Source organism: Manacus vitellinus, unplaced genomic scaffold, assembly GCF_001715985.3.
Source record: "Manacus vitellinus isolate BGI_N305 unplaced genomic scaffold, ASM171598v3 scaffold_5_pilon, whole genome shotgun sequence".
Lineage (NCBI taxonomy): Eukaryota > Metazoa > Chordata > Aves > Passeriformes > Pipridae > Manacus > Manacus vitellinus.
In genome coordinates, this window is record NW_021940682.1 from 39,018,705 (window position 1) to 39,043,634 (window position 24,930).

Genomic DNA, 24,930 nt, shown 5'->3' on the forward strand with positions numbered 1-24,930 from the left:
ATACTGATTTTCTTTACTAGTATAAAGAAAATAAAAGTGCTGCATTTTGAAATAATTTGTTACATAATGCAGGCCAGACTTGCAACTTTCAACCTTACCTTTCAAGAGACCTACATATTCCATTAAAAGGGTGCAGAAGAAACAAATGAAAATAGCCTAAGAAGAAAAGCAAAGTCCATATCCTGATAGTGATCAGTATTTTATCAATAGTAAGTTGCTCTTAAAATTGTTAAAATATTTACTGTATTACAGATAAAGCAACAATTTAGCTTACAGTAGCTAGAATTGAGGAGTTGAGTGCATGCTTATTCTTTTTCATTTCTTATCAGATCTACCTCTCTACCCTACTCCATAACTGATAACATTCTGACAGTGATTTGGAGGACAACAGAAAAAGGAAAGAAAGGTAGGGAGAAGAGATTTCTGTAGCAAAGTAACGTGGTCTTTCCTTGTCAATGGAAAAGCTGCAGCACCATCAGCATCCTCAAATAAATTTGCAGCTGTGGTAGGTTTGTATTTCATGAAATAGATGTAGTTGGGCTGTTTTCAGAATCCTTTACATTGCACTTCAGTTTCAAGATGAAGATTTCAGCAGCAGCTCCAAAGCATTTTGAATTAAAAACCACTACTGCCCGTTGCACTTTTGGGTCCTGTTATTTACCTTGTCTTAAACAGAATATGTGACTTTATTTGCATATAGTGTACAAAAAAAAAGTAAGTAGTTTGGGGTTTTTATTTAGACTCACAACTTCTGGAAATATAAAGAAAAATGTATAAAATATCAAAGAAATGAAATTAAATTTTACAATTCCCAGAATATTAGATGCATATATACTCCACAAATTCTTTTAACCCTCTAATTCCTAAAAATCAATACCTTAGTTCTTCAAATAAGCCATTTTCTTTTTTTCCTAATTAATATCTTTGAACACCCAGAGAAACCATATATATATATATATATATACATCTATATATATACATCTGCAGAAACCATATATATTTATATGGATGTAATATATATGTTACACAGCATGTACAAAGTCACACAGATCATATTGTTGCCTAACAAAAGCCTTGTTGAGAAACTATTGCTAGAAAACCATTACACCTATTTTCCATCAAGCTGCTTCTCCTTATCTCATCACCTTTTTTTGGCTTTGGAAGATCACATTCTAAAAGAAGGATGTCTCTAATATGTATATACTTACAGAAAAAGCATACCAGAGATTTTATCATTCTGTGTATACATCAGGAAAGAAGTGGTAGAAATATCTCTTTTATATACATGTAATGAAACCTTCATGCTCAAAGCACACACAAAGGCAAGATGTCTGAACTTGACAGTATCAGGCTTGACTTTTTAGTTATTGGTGTGTACAAGCCACAAGGAAAAATATTGTGTGATTGATCTTCTGTGCTCGCTGGTGCTGCAAACATACAGGCCAGCAACATCTAAACAACTGTACTCCAAAATATCAAGAATCCAGCAGCAAAGTGAAACTGTTTATAACACTGTAAACACAAACAGATTACAGAGACATTACTGAAGAGAGTTCATTTAGGATGGACGCTATATTTAAAAGGCTGAAAATGGAATTGAATATTTAATACTCACACAAAAAATCGTTTCCCCATTGCCCTCATCAGAGGGTATTAAGAGTTATTAAAACAGGCTATACAAGTCCAATGAAGACCAGACCCTCACTTTGAAATAGTAACCAGTCCTTCTCTCAAAGCAAATCTGCTTTCTGGGTAAGACTATTAAAGAAAAGACATTGATGTATGATTTGTTGTTTAATTTTAGGTCAATAACTTCATAATTATTACATCATAATATGCAGGAATGAAAATAAATTAAAACTGCATTTCTACCATATTTAGAATATGAATTATGAATTTCTGTGCAAATATTCTAAAGTATGACCCTATCCAGTGTGACCCCAGCCAGTGTAATTCACTAGGCTGAAATAGACATTAAATAAATAATACACCATTATTATATACAGTGTATTAAAATTACCCACATTTTTGTGTTTAATCCAATAAAAAGCTTGATTTTCCTTTATAATTTAGATAAATTTGAGTATGGGAACTTCTGCTTTGTGTTGCTCTTACGGTTTTCTTGTTTATATTTTTGCAAACAAAGTTTAATAATAAGGCAAATAATGAAGAAATACTTACACAGTTGTTTGCACTGTGTCCTTATTTTAATAAGGATGTGGAATCTACTGTCTCTATAATTAAAAACAAACAAACCTGCAGATTTACCCAGGAGTGTATCTGCATAGAGGTGGGCACTGCTCAGAGAGCACAGTCACAGCAGATGTAAAAATCAAATGTGAACTTGGGGATTCCTTTCCCTTGTTGCACTACACAAGTCCAGAGAGAGGTTTTGCCAAGACTCTGGCAGAAAACCGAGTGGAATTACCCAGGGTTCTTTCCACTCTGCGTTCAGGAAAAGGAAACATATGCCATGGTACCATTTATTCTTTATCAAACTGGATTATGACTCCTGTATTAGATGAATACAATGTTTTGGGTGGAAAAAAAAGAAATTGAGGAAGAAAGAGGAAAAAGACCTAACAAACAGGAGAGGGAGAAAAAAGTGAAGACATCAATGTTTTGGACAGCACTTTTGTTACCCTGGGGGCGCTCTGGTGCTCTGGGGAAATGAATGTATTACCTGTTTGCTGCCAAGAAACAAACTGCAAAGCTGCTTATGAATATGGGTGCCCACATAGCTATAGAACACTTTAGGCTGTAGAATATATAAAATTATATTGCAAAAACATGTTAAAGCAATACATTTTGATATGGTACCTTCAAGATTTGCCAATCTTGCTTACAGTTGTTCATAAAACTATTCCAAAATGCAATCAGGATAAAAAATAATTTCTTTTAGTTTCCATTTGTAGTTTTTCTTGCCGATTTTTATACTTACCTAATGTAATATTGTGATATAAAAAATAAAGTGTAAATTGGGTTAACTAAAATTACAGTGGGAAATTGAAGAAGTTTTTGAAAAGTGTCATGTATGCAGTGCATACAATTAGTAGTGAGAAAACAAGACTGGAAGGGAATCAAACAAACAAGATGTGAGAATGGGTATGAATTCCATATTTAGATCAGACAGCCATGGAAGTTAAGTGTAGTGATACTTTTACTACTTTTTGTTGTATAAATAAATTCCATACTAGTAGCTTTTTAAGGATGAAAGTTTCTCAGTGAAGACTCATATGTACCAATCATTTTGATAAGTACTGACATGTACCACATACACTTCTTGCCCTTTTAGTAAGAACAGTATTTAATATTAAAGCATACTCTAAAAGCATGACTTAAATATTATTCATGAATCATTGCTAATATATGAATACATGTTTCTTTTTCTTTTTAGTGTAATGAACAATATCAAACTTGCATCTAATTGATAAGAGAGATAAGAAGTACAAAGGTAACAATAATATAAGTGCAAAGTACACATTTATTTTTTTAAAAAAGTACTTCCATTTCACAAGCTCATCAGTTATTGAGAGAAATATGTACCTTGAAATCTCCTTTCTTCTTTCAACTTTTCAATTTTTCTTCCTTAGATATGGGTACATGCAGCAACCAGTCAGAATGGGGAAGACAGTTTTACGATGCCTCTGCAGTCCAGCAGGCAACTAGTTCCCACTAAACTTTGCCACATTCATGGACATGCAAAAAGACTCAATATACAGTTAGCAATATACTAGTTTTCCTTATAACATAACTGTCATATCAAAGGCAACATAAATCAAACAAAATGGATAAAACATCCTGAGCTATGGAACGCAGAAAGAGGATGCAGATGAAAACTGTTGGCAGTAAATTCCTTTTTCTGTGCCCTCAGGTCAATAGCCCAGAAATGTTGCAGTATAAGCAGTCATGTAAAGCCACAGAAGTACCTTTCATTAGGGCTTCCCTGCACACTCCAGGGCAATCTCTGCCCTAACACTTAACAGGTTTCTGCTCACACTTCTAACTTGTTAGGACTGTGCAGGTGACAAATGTTTGCCCTATAGACTTATGCACATGTATCAATCCAGATATCAAGCCATTTTACTATTTCTTGTTTAGCTAAGACTTAAGCACATCTATATTAGTCTTCCGAGTAGTTTTTCTATAACATCTCTGTAATACTCAATCTTCAATCCTGGTAGAAGTTGGAAAAACTGGGAGGTTAAGCTCTAGTTTAAATGGCAATGTGTTGAAAAAAGTGTTGTTAGTCAAAGAACCTGACTTGCTCCTTGTGAAAATTTTAAAGAAAAATCTGCTTGAGAGAAATTTAACCAACTTTCCACCCTTTCTATTTCTGGTAGAAAATTATACGAAGGGAAATCAAGTACTGATTTAAAAAGCAATCATACAGATACTCAATAATTAAAATAAGAACTGTCAAAGAAAGCACATGTGTGTAATTTAGAACACAGCAAGATTAGTGCCAAATCCAATTGGACTATTAAGTTTTTCAGACAGTCCACTGAGATAATCTCTTGTGCTAGAAGGGACCAAGCTTAGAATTACAGTGCTGCGGCACAAATCATGGTTAGGTCTCTTTGGAAACACACCCAAGCTGCACTAAAACTTAAGTACAAGAGAAAAAAATAGTTGTTACAAACCATATTCTCATTGTTAATCAACCCAGAACAAGAAGGAAGAGTGATACATTATCTAGCAATCTCAAAACTCTCTGCCAGACAGTCTCTTGTAGCATTTCCAAGAATTTCTAGGAAAGATACTGTGTGTGTCAAAATGTTGAAGAAAAGAGGCAAAATAATTCAACAAAATGTGCAAACATCCTTTGTTACCACACTAGCAGTCCTACTATTGGAGTTGCCTTGTCCTGTTTTGTCTTCCTAAGTACATTCTGCAGACTGCTGCAATTTTGTCCTGCCCTTGTAGTTAACTAAAAAATGCAAGCTTCCAGTCTCTCCCTACCTATAAACCCATAGGTCTGTAGCTGTTATAACTGCTTAATTTCTCTCAATTTAGGGACCAGGAGGGAAATTAGGATGATGTATAGACCTGAACAGGAGCTCTGTATAATCTTTTATTTTAATTTAAATAAATAAACATCTATCTTACTTATTCTGTTTCTTGCAGTTGCTTGGTGTAAGCATTGACTGTCCACAATTTACTATCTCATTGCAGTTTGCTACAGAGGCACTGTTTTCCCTTATTATGTGAAAGTGAAGGAATCAAGTCACAGGAACATAGTGTACACAGTCATTCCATGGTTCTTGAAACATCTGCATTTCCTAAACCATTATTTCCTTATTTAGTTTGATATGGCAGAAAAATATGATGTTGGCTGGTCCTGCAGAAGGTATGCTCTTAGATGAAGTTGAGGAGTGCAAAACTTCAAACAAATCCAAGCCATCCGAAGACCACTGAGAAGCCTAGACATGGAATGTGAAAAAACCTCCCCTAAAATTAAGAGCTGTCATTTCTCTAGAATGTATTAATTACTCATCGAGATCTAAGCAACTTAATAGTTTTAATTTTATTTTGAAACAACTAATTTTCTGAGGACTGGGCTTGTCCAGAAATATTGAAACATTTCCATCTTTCACTCTTCTCAGTTCCTGAGAAAGTAGGAAGCAAGTCTATGCTCTTAGAAAGTTCCTCTTGATGGTCTGGTGTCTCTCTGAGAGTGAGATGTCTTTTTGTACTTGGCATGGAATGACTGTGAGACCTTATACTTTCCCTTCCCTCCTTTGAACTTTGGAGGAGAACGCAAGGAGCTCAGACACTTGTGAGGATAAGAAAAGGAACAGCTTCCAACAGAGCTCTTTTTTTTCATCTGATGTAAGGAGTATTTGTGTTCTGAGAAATCCTTCATGATCTGGACTAAGGATTCACCAAATAGCTTGCCCCCTGTGTATGGCAAAGACAGCAGTTTACATTTTAGATCTAGCAATGAGGTCCAAGGACGCAGCCATACAGCTCTCCAGGCTACAGTGAGGCATGCCATATTTTTAACAGTGAGTCTAAGAGAATCCTCAGCTGCATCGTGGATAAAATTAGCTGCAATTTTACATAGCCTGCGTTTCCTCTGCATGGTAGCAGACGGGAACCGTTTCTTTTTGAATTTGGCTTGTTCTTCCTCCAACCATATAAGTAAAGCCTTAGAAGCATAAGTGCAGTAGATAGATACTCCAAGCTGAGCTGCAACTAGCTTGAAAGATCTTTTAATTGCTTCCTCAATCTTTTTGTCAGTAGGATCTTTAGGGAGCGCATCTCTATTATCAGGCACTGACAGTACAGAATCACCAGTAACCAATGCTCTGTCTACCTCAGGCAAGGTACCCCACAAAGCAGCTTTATCCCCTGGAAAAGGATAGAGTTTACGTAGTACTGCTGGGGCTTCATGCTTGGCCTCAGGATTACCCCAAATCCTGCAGACAAGATCTTCCACAGCTGAATGGATAGGAAGCGCATTATCTATCTTGCCTTCTTCAGAGGGGATAAGCAGTTCTTCTGAAGCACACTCAGATTTGGAAGATTTTAGCATTAACACCCTCTTTATGTGTTTGAACAGATAATTCTGATTCTCCATGTCAAATTTACGCAGAGGATCTGGTCCTTCTTTATCTTCTGTAGGGGACTCAGATGCCACTTCCCCATCTTCATGGGCTGACTCAACCTCCAAGGAGGCCTCGTCAAGCTCAGGATTTTCCTTCCCAAAAGCTGTTTGATCTTTTAAGCTGTCCATATGGTCAGACTCAAAAGTCTGGGAACTGCTCCCAGATGCTTCTAAAGGAGCCACTGGAACTTCTGTAATTGGTACCCTGGGATGCTTTACTGAATGGGACCTAACCTGTGCCACAGATGTTATACTTTGTCTGGCTGCTGTCAAAGCATCCTTTAAGACAGTAGCTAGCTCAGGCACAATTACAGATTTCAATAGTGAATTCTTTTCAGATTCAGAGAAGTGAGGAGCAGTAGAAGGTCTTACCTTCTTGGGACAGGAGCTCTCAGTGTCTTCTGAATCTGAGCTGCAGTCTGGGGTCTGGCTGCACCAGTGCTGGAGAGAAGAATGCTGCCTTGCCAGTGAGCCACCAACTGAGTTGCAGCTGAGGGGTTGCTGGAAAAGGGATTGTTGTCCTGCCTGAGAATCTGAGCCCTTCTCCGACCCCATTATCACTTGCTCAGAAGCATGATGTCTAGAGCCATGCCTGTACTTCCATTCGTCTGACCTCTTTTCCTCTTGGCAGAGGGAAGCAGAGACACAACTAACCCTTGTCAGCTCTGAAGACTGCCTAGCCCTCCTCCTGGTGTAGGAGGTCTCTGATCTGGTGCTGGAGTATTGATCCCCTGACCTTCTGAAGAAGTTGGATCTGTCAGATCTCACAGACTTTGCTTTGGTACAGACAGGGTCTGCTTCAGGAGAATTGGCACAGCTACCTTTTCTTTTCTTTTCCTTGTCCAGTTTCTTTCCTGTCCAAGCAGACATGGACCTGAAGTGATGAAAAAAGTTCAAAATACTCGAATTCCTAGATCTTTCAAAAATTACATTTTTTTTCAAGGGAAACCCTATACCCTTTGTCCTTAAAGAAGCACTGCATCATGTGAGGCAGACAAACTGGGAACTGAGTGACTGCAGTGATGCTGGGCTGCAGAGAGGGTGGCAAGATATCTTCAGTAATCTGACTGGTTGCTGCTGCTGCCCTGTCTCTAAGGAAAAAAGAGGAAAGCCCAATATAGACTAATTACACATAAATACATTTTAGAAGGAGTTTTAGCATGGTACATAGGACGAGCTCTTTTATGTTAACAAGTCTGAAAGCTTGGCATGCATCTACCCATATTCACCAGACATGAGGTGGATAAATGCATTATAAAATAATTTATAAAGCTCTAGATGATTCTATAGACTAACTCAAGCCACTTAAATATGGAGGCATAAATTCAAATCTTGCTACAGGTCTCACAAAGACTTCCATACTTATTCCAGGCCTGAGAAAAGATGTATTGAGGTCATATCATTTGTACAATTCTGTACAAAGGTCAATTTCTGCTGCTAGAAGTTCCAAGTATCAAAAACCAGTGGAGCAATAAAGGAGAATGAAAACTGGAATGCCCAGGAAAACTTAGACAGTACTTATTTACCTCTGCTTCCAAACATTGCTTCACACTTCTCTTTTTATCAGTTGAATTTAATTAATTCTTATGTACTAATGTACTGTAATAAAATACTATTCTGAACTCAGTAATGTAAGAACAGAGTATTGTATTTTTTCAATCAAGGGAAAATAAACAGAAACTGCTCTTTGGCATTCAGAACTGTACATCTATTCCTGTCAGATCAAGATGTACATTTCCCTTCTGTGAAGAAGCTATGGCAACAGTATAGATCCTTCTTGAAAAAAACCCCTTTTTTTTTTCAATGTACATTTGTAAATGTCAAATCTTAAAAATAATAAAGGGCTATAATGCTTATGACACAGAAGTGCACTACAAAATCTATTATATCACCCATGTAGAAGATAATGATATTGCCCTATTTAGAAAATAATAACATTATTTTCTGCACTAACCAAAAAACAACAAATAAAATGCTGCTTATTAAATAAGCTATACTCATAATCATTACATGAACAGATTTGCCAAGGCATGCTTTTGGTAATGCCAGGAGATTTGGCTAGATTTCATTTACAATAAAGGAAGAGAATCAGGAATAGGAGCTGTGTTGCATGCTTTGAAGCTGCTTGCTATGTATCTTGTACTGAAAAACTGAAAGGGAGATTTGTTTTCTCTTGTAGGACATGCCTTCACCTCTGTGTATAACATAACTTCATTGTTATTGGATTAGATGTTAGTACTGGCACCCATTTTAAATGCGTTTGTTTTCAAGTCAACTTAACAGCAGATTGTCTTTAGTAGGCTTCAACTGGAAATTTATTTTCAAAAAACCATAATGCTAAATGTGCCCTAACAGAAAGGACACTGTATCTATTTGAACTATCTGAAAGCTGGCTTTGTAGATAAAGATTCCACACTTTAAGACAATTGTGTTTGAAACTGGATTTCACCCTGTACTAGCAGATGGCTTATACCAAGCTTGGATAATTTCTAATTCTGCGGTTGAAATGCTATCTATAGTTCTATATAACACTGGATACAGAATCTTTGACACAGAAAAGTTAGTTTTGAATTAATAAGTGTGATACTATATACAGGACACGTGTGACATAACAGTGAACATGACAAATCACATCAGTTGCTCACCTGTATTCACCAAATGTTCCATCATCTTCTTTCATAGGTTGTATTTCTGGATCAGCATGTGCATCCTCCTTTTCCTTCACTAAAATATTTGAAATGGTAATATTTATCATGGAACTGCAAGATGAAAAACCCTAAGTTCTTAATTTCTCAAACTGATCACATTTGACAGGAACATGGTTTGAATAATTTTTTTAAATAGGACCTTAGGGTGTTACATTTTTTCTCTTGAAGAAAAAGATTTGTTAATTAGTTATAGAATTTTATTTTCATTCAAGTATAAAATACTGTGTGTCATTTTGCATTAGTAGAACATTTTCTTCCTTTCATTTCTAGAACTAAAGTTTTGTTAAAAATGCTACTATAATAATTTATTTACTTATATTATTATTAGAGCTATTGTTTATTGATATCTGAATAATTTAGTTTTACTTAACCACGATCTCTGTTTCCTCTTGATATTCGTCTTATACTGATTGATAAAATTGAATCAGATTCACTTGGGTTCACTGTCAGTTTGTACATTTTCTGCTTTCATTTCACACAATAAGACTCCAGGGAATTTTAAACAGTATTTTGAGAGTTGTTAATAATGGAAAAAAACAGGCATGGTCTGTTAATTTCTTCTGTTCTATAACACGATCAAAAGCAAAGCAAAATCACCCACACTGGAACCTAAATTTAACACTATTGTATCTCTTGCAAATCCTTGGTTTATGTTTAGTCATCGTTCCCTGGTGAGAATAAATCCAGGCATATAACTTGTCCCTGTACAAAAATACATGTAGCACAGAAACTTTGACACAGAAACCCACTAGCACCTGAGAGGTCAGATGTTTACAGATGACACATGTTTGCCTTTTCATTTCTGTTTCTCTGGCAACTACTCAAATCTTTCCCTTGTTTAGCAGATACGGTTATAAAACCCAATATACAATATATTATCTTTTAATCTGGTAATTTCCACACTTAATTTTTATATCATTAATTTATATGCTGTTATTTAAGAGGATATGAATCACTCCTGATAGTGTTTACTAAGTATATAATTGCAGTGAGGCATAACACCTGGGGATGTATCTGGCTGCTGTAATTTCATACTGAAGTAATTGATTGCTTTCTACAAACCATAGAAATATCAAGATGACATGCTAAAATTATGATGAAAAAGAGTTCATAACTTTGATTTTCATAGATTTTCTTAACTCTGTGCTTCACATTTGTCACTACCTGTGGAACAGTACATTTGCAATGAGACAAGAAATAAAATTAGCTATAACATCACTGCTATAAACACCAGTACATACTGAATCTGGAAATCTTATAAACATCCAAGGTATACCTTTATATATGTGTGTGTATATGCATATGTAGCTGTGCATAAAAAAATGAATACCTTACAGCTAATAATTCTGCAGAAGCTGAGAAAAGAATGGCATATCAGGGATCCACAAAGTAATACCAGCCTTAGCATTCAGCTGCCTTCTACATTTTTACTCAAAAACTCTGTTTTGCCCTATTCTTGATGGTGGCTCATTTCAAGTCCTCCCTACTCTTTTTAGTTCCATCACTTCCCTTGTTTCAATCTTTGAATTTTCATTTTCTTTTCTCAGTTCTCTCCACTGAGAGTCACTTTTCCTATATCCTCAATAATCTCATTTTCTTTTTAAATAATTGAAATATAAGGAAAAAAACCTAAGATGATGTCTTCAACCTGTCATATAATTTTACATAACACTGTTCCTTAATAATCTGTCTTTTTTTCATGGGCATAGGCAGTTGGAATAGAAGCTTCCCTTGCTTAATTCTTGCTATTACTACAAATCTTTGCTCTCTCTATAAAACAATTTAACAGTTAGATTGGGCAGAGTAGGATTCTTGTATTTAATGAGGTGATTTTCTTATAAAAATAATCTGCTATGCTAAGCTCAGCTATAAAAGATTCCCCTATGAAGAGGTAAAGTTCTTAGTGTTCACTAACACTAGTTTTCGGAAGTGCACCGGTCAAAACAAGCAGGAGAAATTAAAACAAAGCATGGATTTTTTTTTTTTGTACTTTTGTAAGTTCATCCTGCTTTTTCATTCCCAAATTAACAGTATCAGCTTCAAGAAGTTTGAGGTGACGTCAGATAAGCATTCTAGAGTCTGAATATTTATATAATTTCCAAACCTTTGGAGTCTGTAATATAGAACAGAATTTTTTCAGAAAGTCAAGATTTCACATGAAACTTAGCAATTGTACTTTCTACTGGAGCTAGGAGAGGAAAATGAAAAACCAAATTCTCATTTGATGCTTTAAGAATTAATACAAACAGGTAAACCCAGATGACCAAATCACGGCTAGGGTATTAAGGAAAAGTTTATTTCGAAGGTCTAAATCCTAAATACACTGCTAAATCAAGCAATGGGCAAAAGAGCAGCCCAGAAAATCCATTCCAGTGCTTTTATATAAACAGCTTTTGCATGCTCGTAACTTCAAGGCTGTGTTACCCCTTGTGCTTTATGATCTCCCTCTCTCCCAGCAGGGGCTTCAATCATGTCTGTGAGAATTTTTGCCTCTTCTTGCAACCAGAGAGTTAACTTCTCAAAACAGACAGCCAGAAAAATAGAGAAAGAGTTTCATGGGAAGGAGTTTCTTCCCACTCTGGGTTTTTCCCAGGCCTAGTTTTCCCAGCAGTTAAAACCTCCTTGAGCAAAACTCTTTTTCCTTCTCGAATAAATCTTCCACGTTTAACTTTCTGTCCCTAGATGCTCACCTGAAGTTCGTTCATAGACACTCATCCCTCAACAGCTGCTCTGAGATCCTCCCTGATAACACTATGCAAACTGGTTCCCACTATCCTTTTCAAGAGAGCTTTAGTCTATGGACCTACTATATAAACAGAAATGTAAGACTGGAGAAAGTTATGTATGATACATATATGCACAAATACATACATACACATATACGGCTTCTATAATATGTACACCAGGAGGAATGAGAGTTTTGATAGGAGACATACATTGTATACTTCCAATTTTTAATTAAACATTATAAAATATACTTGGCCATTCATAGACCTAATACTAAAAAAACCCTCTCCCCTTCTTATAAAGAAAAAAATCATAGAAGAAAAAACAGCCTTACTGCAGGATGGTAACTTCAGACTTAGTTGCAGAAATGAGGCTGCAACTTCAGCAGAGGCTGAAGACAATACAGATTCTGGGAAGGAACTGAAGGTATTTTGTATTTGAGACAAAATAACGTATGAAGAGATTTGTCCTATGAAATACATTCCCCGTACTTTAAAGTAATGCAGTGGCCGTGATCAGGCGTATGTTTCCACACTTTCTGACCAAATAAATAAATTGCAACTCAGTTCATTTTCGTGGATTGAACCCATCTGCACTATACTTCTGAAAGTGGAATATGCAGGACCTCTCTAGAGAGGTCATGCAGTAATATGACTCTCCAGGAAGGAAGGAGGTACTTCTCTTATGCTTAAATAGATTGAGGTTTTCTACCATTATGCAGATTGCTCTTGCCAAGCCCACCACATGATGACTGATTTGCCATATACACAGTGCAAATGTAACCCCGCAGCAAATGTAATTTTTCAGTAAACCTGAAATCTGTCTTAACGGGTTACAAACAGATGAATTTTACTGTCACTGTTAAACAGCATACCTGGATATTTGCCACCCTTATTCCTCCTTATGAAGCAAACAATCAGTAAAATCAAGATCAGAAGAGCAACAGCACACATAAGACCAATGAACCATCCTTGAGTAGCGATGTCCACCTGCCGGCTCGCCATTGCTAGAGGATAAAAGAAGAAAAATTAGATGTTTTGCTGCATTTAAATGCTATGCTAATTCAGATAAATAAAAACCAGTATACAATGTTTATTAGGGAATAGCATTCACTGTGAAAAAAACCAGTATTAAGAAAGACAGTGAGTATTTTGTATTTTTATTACTCAAAATGTTTCCAAGTACATAGAACTTACTTTTGAGTATATAAGAATTCTGCCAACATTTAAGCTTAGTAACTACTTTGTGAAATCTGCACACACACTACATTGCTTTCCACAAACCTCAAAACTATTCTGAGCCATTTTACATGAATTAAACTACTGAAATGAAATAGCAAATTATAATTCACATAAACATGTCAATTGCATTCTCAAAATGAATAAAAAGCCAATACTCATTAGCTAAGGCATTTCCATCAGTGTGAAATGGGGAAACACATGGGTCATTCAAGGCCATAACATTCAATTTCAAATAAAAATTAAAAATGAAGCATCCTTTAAAACCTTATTAAACATCATGTTTTCTGCCTTTCCTCAAACCTCATCCTACTCTTCCTACAATTTATCATGATTGCCATGATTTAGGCTTAGTGAGGGCTCAACACGATGCAATCGGGAAGCCTTTCCTTGGCACTATTTCTCTCCAAATGCTGAGTCTAGATGGAAGATAATGTAAATGATAAGCAAACTGCACAGGAAACACTATAGTCACTAATAATATCTGCGTGGTCTTGGGGTTGGATCTCTCCTACTGGTCTCAAATACTGTAGGAGGATTTTTCTGGTGAAGCTTATTTTCTACTCTGCCATTCAGAGACATGCCACAGGCAACTGGACTTAGGATTTGCTGTCTGGAGGAAGTGAGAAGTGTGAGAGGTGTTTGGGATGCTACAGAGAGAAGAAGATATGAAGTGGAGGAAGATGGACATCCACTCAAACCTACTGTGTTCATTCTTCAATTTCTTCTCCAGTCCTAAACCCCGAGTATGAAACTCTTTATGAAGAGTTGCCCAATAGACAGACTTCAAGCCCATGTCTCAGTGTTATTTCCTAGTTAAGAGAGAGGCTGAGACAGCTAGCTTGGAAAAGCAGCTTTCGATGGGCCCACATTCCTAAGGGTTTTCCAAGGACTCTATGAAAACTCAAAGTATTGCTGATGTCTGGATATAGTATCTCCTATCCATTCCATACAGAAGACCAATTGTGGAGATATGATTGGGAGGCTTCTCAGCCCTTGTTTAAGAATATATTTTCTGATATTTTAGAAACTCTTTTTTTAAATGCACAATAATTTAAACTATTTTTGCATGAAAATCTCTACAGGTTATATAAATATATCCCTTATATACATGTATATTTATACTTTATATACCACATATAAATATATATAAAATATATGTGGCAATTTTAAAAAACAAAATCACAAAGGTTATCTTCCTCTGAACTATAAATCAAAATAAGATAAAACTTTGTTATCACATTAGTGTTAAAATTATTTTGGGTTTTGCACATATGCATTCATAATAAGGCATTAAAGGTTGTATAATACATACTGCAACAAAAATGCAAAAGCACAATTCACATTCAAATGCAGTAAGAAATAGCATCAAGCAAAACAACTCGCATAAAAATACGCAAGATAGATGGGAAAGAGTAAAGATGAAAACTTATTTATGCAGATTTCTGTATTAAGTTATTGCATATCCAGTAGGAAAGGGTTTCTAGATCTCTGTGCAACTTTTAAAATGGCACAACATTTCCTGCTTATGCTAAGCAAATTATTTGCTTCAGGCAGAAAAACTTTGACTGTTGAACCACTAATTCAGGAGTCAATGCAGTACTCTGGACTGGGAATGCCCAAAAAGATAAATCTGCACACTGGGAAAATGCTCTGTAGGAATGCTTGACAAAGAAAAAAATGTGGCAAAAGCCTCACATTTGAAATGTTGCAGTTTCATTTCTATTAAGAACATATTCCGTATTCCAGTACTTTCCTCTTTGTCCACTCCATTTTTGCAGTGTTTAAAAGCTTTGATTTAGGCTGAAGACTGTGACACAAAATTTTTCTGTAAGACATAGATTATGTATATAATTTCATGTTGGACATTGAAACTTTCTATTATCAAGAAGCAGAAGAGAGTGTGTTTAAATTCACTTTTTCCTTAACTATTCAAGGGCCTGAGTCAACGTGACTAGGTAAGTACAGGATTCCTTGTCTATTGGCTCAGTATTTTTTATGCAGAAAGATGCTTTTGGGAAGGTTTCCATTCAGCTTGTTTTGGATTATATTATAGTCTTGATCCTTGTTTACTGCTGCTTTAGGCTTTGGATGTGTATTTGCATAAAATTTTACAGATATGCTTTTGTACCACTAGCTGTTTCTGGCTTTGCTTTTAGCTTGTACATATTTGCTTGGCACTGTTATTCAGCACCATGTTTTCAAAGCTTTCCTGCAACACGATAAACTGTGAACAGAAATGGAACAAAACAAACGAACAAAATTATTTTAGAAAGTGCTCACTTTCAAACTGGCATATCCATTACCTATTTTGTTGCCTGATAATCATTACATAATGTTCAAGCATATTTTCATATTTAAATTACTTTGTTATAACATTCTGGAGTTGATGAGACTACTGCTATATAACTATGCAGAGACCTAAATGCCTGGAATGAGCAGAAGTGGCTAGCAAAGACAGAAAATAATAGTAACAGCTGAACCAAGAACATGCTGTGATGGCAACAATGTATTTAGCATAACATCAAAAAACTTCCAATAAAGCCCTTTCTCTGAGTGAAATGGACAACCATTGTTGATTTGCTTATGAAGAAACAGGACGGCAATATGTACATAAGGAACTTAAACAGACTTACTGATTCCTAGGATATAGATGTGGGATCAAAATCTATATAAAACCAGTATATGGCAGGAAAAGAAACATTTACAAGTAGGAATGTCTTAACACTGGTATAAATAGATCACGAGACATCAAAATGAATCTGCACTGACTATGCAAATATTTTAGCTCTATTAAATGAGACATTACTTTAATACAGCCATTTAATTATATTAATTAGAAATATAAAAAATAGGTCATCTCCAATGCACAGCACACAGATGGACTGTGAGCAGCGCATATCTTGCCCCTAAGTATAAACATCAGTCAAGCAGAGTGAATTGAAAGGATGGACACATTCATAACCTGGCATTATTTAGGAGTTTATAAAATAACATTGCTCTATGAAAGGAACATGCAAAGATGCCATCTACAACATCTCTCAGCTAGAAGCAGTTCAGCATTTCAACACCTGGTCTATCACGATTCTGACTATGATACAGAATTGGTACGGTGTGCCTCACCTGGACCTGTCTCAAACACATCCTCTGAACTCCTAAAACCAGACAGGCCCTCAGCACCAACCCGGACTTTATATGCTGTTCCTGGTGTTAAACCCTTTAAGACAAAGAAGCTTCGAGAACCATTTACAATTTCCTTTTTCCAATCTTCTTTGCCTACAAAAATTTTAGGAAAACAACATATTGGAATTTTAATTTTCTCTGTATTACTGAAAGTTTCTAGACAGAATACTATTGACAGTTACTTGACTAAACTATGGATCATCTGAAAAAATAACTGTTCTCTCAAAAAATAATAAAATTATATAAAATTATGACTAATAGATTGCATGCAATATATTGAAGAAGACATTGTACAGTAATTATGAAACTATTTTAAACATTTGTTCCATTGTACTAGAGAAATACTAACTTAATTTATTTTTAAATATTTATTGAACTTGTAATTATAAAATACGTTAAAATAGATTTTAATCTCTAATTAAATAACACTTTTGCAGTTTCAGTCAATATTTACTTTGGTCAAGAAATTCTATTTCAAAATCTGAATCTGTTTCTCTCATATCTTCTTTCTAGTACAGTCTCATCTATTTCTCTGACTGATATCCAGAAAAATGCATTTATATCCCAGTTTTCAGATTATTCACCTTTACTGATAACTTCAGAAAGAAGGGGTATTTGAAAAGAAGTATCTTGCTTTTATTAGATAATTGTGTTTTAATTACTACTGGTATTGTCAAAGATATAAACTTGGTTTTATGCCAAAAAAAGTACATAAATTGGTTGATATCTTCTTTTAAGTTCTAATTTAACAAAGAATATCTTATTTAATTCTTTTTTTTTTCCTGAATTGGGCATAATTTAGGAAAACTGTTATGTCCTATTTTAATGCAGGTACTACTGTACCTGTAGTGTAATACATTTACTCATGTAATCACTGCATGATAAACAACCTAATGCAAACTACATTTTTAGAAGTTCACATTCCAATGAATTTATAAAATAATACAAAGGAACAAAGGTTCATATTCTATCTAAGCATCAAACACCTGCTACACATTGATGTTTATTAAAATGAAAATTATTTGATCTTCTCGATCAAATTTAAAAAATCATTTTTCTAGACATTTAAGAGCTATCATTAACACTGGGTCAATTTAAGACCACATTTACTATAAAGATCTTCGAAAATACATCTGAACACTTCAGTAAATTTAATGGAACGACTTCTTACTGCCTGCTACACCATATTCAACATAAAAGTTCGCATGATCTGGTCCCTCATACTCCCAACTGATATTGGCATAGGTCTCAGCAGCAGCTGTTGTAACATTTCTGATCCTTGGATAAAGTGGTTGAACTGAATACACAATAGAAAAACAAAGAATATGCAATTGTGACTTCATACATTTAAAAAAAATATTCAAAGAAGTTGCTATGTTACTTTAGACTACATAAAGCATACATTTGTCATTGTTTCCATTACTGGAAATTAGTAACTGCAGTAGTGTATTTTGTAATTGAATCCCAGGCAATTACTACACTATGAAATTATAAAGTAAAATCTATGTACTCTACTGAGCACATCTTGTACCACAAAAACTGCCAAATACTTAAAAAATACCTGCTTAAATACTTCAAAAACTGCCAAAATTCTGCAAAACATTATTTCTATTCATCTGCAAGTAAAATGCAGACAGCTGTAAAGTGAGAACATCGTCAGGGTAATGGGAAATGGTAGGACAGAAGGGAGGTATGAAGGTGGTACACTTCTCCCTTTATGGCATGTGGCATTGAATGGACTGCAAATGCCCCAACTGCAAGCCTTTATAGGATTTTGTCTCTGTTGCATTGATAATGATAAAAAAGGAAGACAATACCCTTATAGAATGTTGGACGGACAGTGTGCATGACTGGGGAGGTTGCAAAAAGGATTTCTGAGTATCCTTCACCATCAGAGATAGAAGGAAAGAAAAAATAAAGAGTAAAAACACTTTACATCAAAACGTAACATTTAAATAATACCATAAAACCTTACCTGTAAAATAAATAATACATGCACACTAAGATCATGCAAGATTCAATTAGTTTTGCTTGTTAAATATGGAACAGCTCGATGATACACATGTATTTGAAAACAAACTGAAGTATGCGTGTACTGACAGCTTTACTTTCATAGGACATTTCTGAAATCAGCTTTGTTAACATTTTGGATTCATGGCACCTTTAGACACTGGAACACTAGACATCAGATATTGGAAAGCCAATATCAAAATACTCTGGTGTGAAGGACACAAACCACTGGAATGCAAGAAGCTGCTCATTGTAAGGTACTGAGTCTTACTGCTGACATTCTGGTTAGACAACAGCACTTTTCACAGATATGCATAATGCCCACATCTATGAAAAGAAGAGCTTCTCTCTTCAGTATTCTGTAATTAGCCACTTCTTTGCCCATATCTTAGTTCTTTGCTTATACCTTAGCTCCACTTATGCCTGTTACAAATTGACATATATCTCAGTACCTCTGCTTGCCTAATATCAATGAAAAAATAGATTTTAAGAGTTCTAATGATGTAATAGTGCAGATACAAAGAGGATGCTTCACTAAGGCATGAAATTTGTTTTAAATGAAAATGCTTTACTTGGTTTGTCACTGACTTTTCTATCCTGCTAAAAATATATTTTCTGTTAGAAATAACATTAAAAATGCTTCCCAAAGGACCATGAAACATCAGAGGTAAAAACTTAGTCTCAGTAAAGATCAATGGCAGAATTCCAATGGTTTTATCTACACAAGAAGAGGGCTGCACAGAATTTATCTTTAAATTATTTTCTCCTTCAAACAGGATGGCTTTGTCCATATGGCCAACTGGAAAAAGTTTTGAGTTATATTCAGAGAAAATAGCTTACTTTGGCCCCTAGCACAGACTAAGTAATATGAGTGCCATGTCTAGAAAACTATAGGTTTTGAGTCTTTTTTTTTTTAAATAAATTATGCAAATTCCATCAATTCTCCTGAGAATGTATTCTGATTATCACACATTCTTACAATATAAGATTTTTTATCCCCATATTTGCATCAAATTTTTCTTCTTAACTCTATTCCAGTAGTACTCATTCGACAATTCAATCAGTTGTTGATTACTCCCCCATCTGATGTCTCTGTAGGTAAGTTGTGCTTATATATAATTTCTTTTACCAACCAAAATAATAAGGAATCTATTATTTAAATAATAATGAATATATTTCTTGGCTAAAATCAGCTGAACAAAATAAAATAGAAATCACTAGATTAAAAAGAAAAAAAGCCATCTAGGTTACTAAGACACCAACCCGAAGAAATACCAAAGCCAGAGCTGTCTGCAGGAAATCTAGCATGTAACCATATACACTATGCAAGGGGATTAGATTCTGTTTCTCTGTGCCACTTGAAGGCAGCAAGAGGAAAGAACAGCCATCTCTAAATTTAGGAGGGTGCAGAGTCTGAGATTGCAGACAGGATATATAAACTTCCTTCTTGATTTGCACATAGGAACAGGTGCTTGTAACAATCAGCATCTAAGCATCTTTACTGTGCCAAGAAAACAACTGGCTTGTATTCTAAATATGACTTTGTTTTGTTTCATTAAATTGTATTTTCTCAAAGCCATATTTTCCAGGATTTTGGTCTTCCACAGAAGATGTCTACTTAGCATAACTATATGGCTGATATCTGTCACTAATGTTAAAGACAGAAAAAACTGGCACACAGACGCCACAGCATTATCCCTAACTTCTCCCTTCTCATGCCTGAGCACCTTTGGGATGAAGGAAACTGTCTCATCTTGTGTGAAAGACTCCAGATGACAGAGAACGTCTGTAACACTAAGGAAATTCAATAATCACTCAATCTCATCTTTTTCCATGTCCGGTTTCCAGTTTCTACTCTGACTGAAGAGTTTCCTGCTAGATTAAAGTATCTGGTAAAATTCTTTCTGTTCATATGATTGCATGTAACAATCAAGTTGATTCTGAAAGTTACCTTCATTTTCTTGGTGTCTTAGTTTCTAAAGCCTCTCAAGTGACTGATTTATGGTTATATTTATCAGATGTACTCTTATCAGATTTTTACCAACAGCTGTTTGTATAGATTTATATATGTGTAGTATTTGGTCAGATTTAAATTATGTTGTTTACTCCCTTTGAATACACTGCACCAAGAAATTTTTTCAGTAGCACATTTCTTTTCAAAATTATTATTTTTGTAATTCTCTTCTTTTTCACTATTGCTTGATCTCATTTTCCATCAGGCCTGCAAAGTTTTACATGACCACGCACATAATTAGATAAAAGATGGCTGATGGATCCTTAGGTGATGAAAGCCTAGAGCTGAAGGGGTTACAACACTTAAAGCGTGTCTCTAATCCATCCAGACTTGTCTTCTCAATCACCACACCTCTAATTATAATTAACCTCTGAGTTTTTCAATATGTTTCCCAGCACTGTTCACAAATGCAAAATGTGTCATTATCAGTTGGCAGAAACTCTCAGCGTGTGTGAGTGCCAGTTGGTGACAAGGGGAGGAGGGGAGGAAGCTTTGTTTCAGGGAATGGCTCTCGGTGGCAGAGCATTGTGCTCTTTCATATGTACCATGCACCATGTACAGCGCTGTGCAGCAGTGCTGGCAAAGGCATCACTAAAAACTATGGGAATGGGCTGCCAGTAAGTTACAGTTTTTATACAGAATGACTCTTATTTGGCTACCTTTGGCAAATTAAGCTTTATTCCCACCTCAATACACTGCAACATTTAGCCAGTGCTGCTGAGTATGGTTTCATTCCTGTAGTGAGATATAGTATAGAAGCACTTGCCAATTGTTGAGAAAGAGGCCTAAGCTCCAACTAAAATTTCCCTTTCTTTTCAAATTAATTCCAGTGCTTTTTTACTGGAGTTTTTTGTAGAGTTTTGTTTAATTTTTCAGTCTTTCAGCAGCACAGTTCCTACAAATAACAGTTAGACTTGGGCTGCAGAAACAGAATTTAATAAGACAGGACATGAGATCTGAAGGTATTTTAACAATGGAATAGGTACTCTTTCTCAAGATTTAGTCCAGAAGAACAACAAATCAAATAATCCCCAAGGTGACTAACTTTAGGAATTTTCATGGAATTCACCTGATATCCAGAAAAAATTAGGTAAGTGACAAGCAAAAATTTGAAGACTAGTGTCAAATGGAAAAGAACCCACAAACCAATATAACATAGACAATTAGTTAAAATGCATATATAAAGTGAAAAATAAATTTAAAGGAAAAAACTCACACCCACACACAAGAAAAGATGAAGAAAAAAGGTAATAGATTCTGTCAGAGCCTGTCAAAGAGGGGTTTTGGTATTGTTTGCTTTTTTAACCTATAACATTCAAGCTTTAGAATTATGGTAGGAGTGAATTTCATTTCTGGCAGCGAGAGATAGGCATTAGTCACTTCTGAGATTATTTAGGCCAATTGCAAGAGCATTCCCATAGTGTGAGAAATACAGAAGCCAAATAAAAACCACTAGAAATCATTTCACTGATAAGCATTTAGCATGGCATGGATTTTGCATGACATCTACAAAGCAAAAGGTGTTTGAGTAATTTTTGCACTGTGATAATAATAATTTTCTCTAGTCTAGCATGCAAAGCATGAGCATTGTTCCCAGTAAACTTAAAAGAGGACAAAACAGTGGTTCTGCATAGCAAGCTGTACTGAAATCACATAGATACATATGGACAAGTCCACAGGGGGAGATTGGCTGAAGGAGGAGTACAAAAATACTGCACTTAACCTGACTGAAAAAGCAGCTTGAAATTGTTAGAAAGAAATATGGAGACATTATGTGAAATGATTCAAAGAGGGAGGGAAAGCAGATGGTGGACAGAGAAAATTATTTAAAGAACAGTATTTTGTATAGACAAAGAAAACTGAGATGATCCTGCCTTCTACAAAGAGATCAGAGATATGAACTCTGTTGAGACTCTAGTGAAAAGCTACATATTGGTGATTCAGCCAAAAGATCCAAAAAAAATGGTTTCAAATCCAGAGGATAGACTACTTGTTTTTCTCCCTTGCAGCAAAAGGGAGTACTATTTGTCAATAATACTTAAGACGTGAAGTTCACATGAAGAAGGCAGACCAGACTGAGTACCACAGTGACAGGAAGCGCTTGCTACAATTAAAGGTTACTGTGATCTCACAAACTTATTGTAATTGCAGTTCAAGACTACCAGTTACTAGTGCCTGTGTGCATGCAGATTACAAGACCTTGCTTTCAAATAAAAACGTTGACTAAATCAAAAAGAAACTAATAAGTTAAATGAGAAGGCTTGTGAAATGAAGCTGACATGCCATGCCATTACTCCTACACTTCAGCTTACAATAAACACGCACTCCTGTGACTCTCTGTTTTAACCAGTAACTTTCATTTCTATCACTGGTCAAATTGGTATTCCCTTCCTTCCTCTACAGACCAGTCCTTTAAAACTCCTAATGGAAAAGGGCAGAAAAGACTTGACTCCAGTGATCACCTGAGTCACTTTCCAGCTGCTACTATACTTATTTTATATGTAATTGGGTTATTCTCCAATTTTTTCATACCTCATGCCTGTGGTTAGTTGCCAATACATAAATAGCAATACCAATGCATACTGAGTATCTAGTACTGGGTATAATATATTATGTTTTACATATGAAGTTTTAAGACACATTTAGAATACAGATTATTAAGAAAAAAATTATTTTTTTTTGTAGTACCATAATTTGATCAAATTTAAGTAATTAATAACACTACAGTATCATAAAGGAAAAACAACAGTGCAAGTCAAACAGGATAGCTTTCCATCTAGCTAAATAACGTGTCTCATGATTTACTCACGTGCACTTGTGACAATAAAAGTAGTGAGACTATTAAGATCCTTAGATTTACTGTAGCAATATTTTCCCCTGCACTTTAATATATAGTTTTACTCTGAGAAGTGAAATATGTCCCAAGTGGCACAGCTCACTCAGGTTTAAATTATTTTAATTCCTCTAGGACATTGTGCCTAATGTTTGTGACTGGCCAAGCTGCATGTCTTCAGGGGCAGCTATCCAGTAGGAAACACCAAGTGCAGAAATTTCAGTGCAATTTGGTCTGGCTGAAGCTGGGACCTACTGTCTTGTTAACTTCCAAGATAAATGTGCTCACATTGAAATAAAAAGCATACTTAAATTTTCCTAGTAAAAAATCAAAATCTTGAGATATTTTTGATAGATCATGAAAAGGTTCAGAATATCTAAATTTCACCTTCTCCTTGGTTTGGCTTTGCATCCAAATTAGTAAGAACTGTACAGACGTATAGGCCCTCCTGCACTTAACAGAGGAAGAAAAGTTCACTTCTGGGTACAGCTTCTTCTTGAGTGGGCTGAGCATTTCTGTCTTCCAAATCCACCCACTCACGAGACCAAATAATTTGACACTTGATCTTGATACTATGATCCTCCTCTTTCTTACTCTGGTCCCTGATCAGTAGCAAAACAGTTAATATGTTAACATAAGTAACCACTGAGAACATTAATCTGAGACCTCCAGCAACTCAGATGTCCTAACAGATGTCATGGCTTTAGTTCTGTTCCGTTTGCAGTTCCAACGTTTTCTTTGTAATTGTTGGAGCTAGATGCTACAGGAATATGGGAGAACTTTGAAACCATAAACAACATGGAACCAAACAAAGACATCTGCTTAGTTTTCAGAGGATCTGAGGCGACAGCTCTGAAATATGAGCTGCTCCAGCTTATCTTACAAGTAAGATGCTTTCTCCTAGCCACAGACTGTGATACAGCTATAATTAGACCTCAGTTTCACACAGAGAATCCATTTTTCCTTGTATGAGTTTTTAGAGTCAGCTATAAATAATGAGAACCTAATTTACATTTCTGCTGTGAATGTCCACGACTAAAGCCAGTTTGATTGTTCCAATCTGAGCTGACTTCTCAGCTACAACTAGACTAAAATAGCAAGGAAGATATGTCATTAAAATAATTCCACAACTCCACACACTTATCAGAAACACAGCTGATATTAGAATACACTTATATGTACATATTAAAATATATATTAATTATATATGCACAAATACAGGCATACACACACATATATATAGTCTGATTTATACCAGACTGAAAGAATGAATTTCTTTCTTATGGCTGTTATCATTCACAACACCTGATAATCAAGTGAAAAGAAACTATAGGTAAAACAATTTATGCTGTCTCTTCCCAGTTTGTAAAAAAATGTTGGGTATTTCATGTACAGATTTTGATTTGGGATGTTTACAGTCTGGGAATTTGAAGCATTAGTGTTAATGAGACCTGTGATTAAATGACACATATGTTTAGAGACATGTTTCTGACTTTGAGCTACCTTACAGTTCTCAGGACAACCGTTGCTTCTGACAGCAAAGGTAGCACAATTCATAAAAACTGTGTGCAAAACTGCATAATAAAGAACTAAATATTATTGAATTC

The 24,930-nt window shown here is 35.4% G+C and overlaps 2 protein-coding genes across 30 annotated transcripts in view; both read right to left on the reverse strand.

Annotated features, from left to right (window-relative positions):
• The window catches only part of NRCAM (neuronal cell adhesion molecule), a 151,081-nt gene that overhangs the window by 3,959 nt on the left and 122,192 nt on the right, over nt 1-24,930 (reverse strand). For 13 of the 29 annotated variants that reach the window (XM_029963353.1, XM_018080425.2, XM_018080421.2 and 10 more), the window contains 5 exons: nt 17,638-17,763; nt 16,407-16,559; nt 12,920-13,051; nt 9,256-9,334; nt 99-110 (listed from right to left, as the gene is read on the reverse strand). In XM_029963353.1, the coding sequence (XP_029819213.1) occupies nt 99-110; nt 9,256-9,334; nt 12,920-13,051; nt 16,407-16,559; nt 17,638-17,763 (502 nt within the window). Of the gene's footprint in view, nt 1-98; nt 157-9,255; nt 9,335-12,919; nt 13,052-16,406; nt 16,560-17,637; nt 17,764-24,930 lie in introns of all 29 variants that reach the window. The other 16 variants (XM_018080426.2, XM_029963354.1, XM_018080420.2 and 13 more) reach the window with 5 other exon arrangements.
• On the reverse strand, nt 4,671-8,344 carry LOC108641049. Its single transcript, XM_018080433.2, has one exon. The coding sequence runs from the start codon at nt 7,478-7,480 to the stop codon at nt 5,639-5,641; it is 1,842 nt and encodes a 613-aa protein (XP_017935922.1). The 5' UTR covers nt 7,481-8,344; the 3' UTR covers nt 4,671-5,638.

Excerpts from the sequence above, each read along its gene's own strand:
- LOC108641049 (XM_018080433.2), bottom strand. The coding sequence starts at position 7,480 with ATGTCTGCTTGGACAGGAAAGAAACTGGACAAGGAAAAGAAAAGAAAA.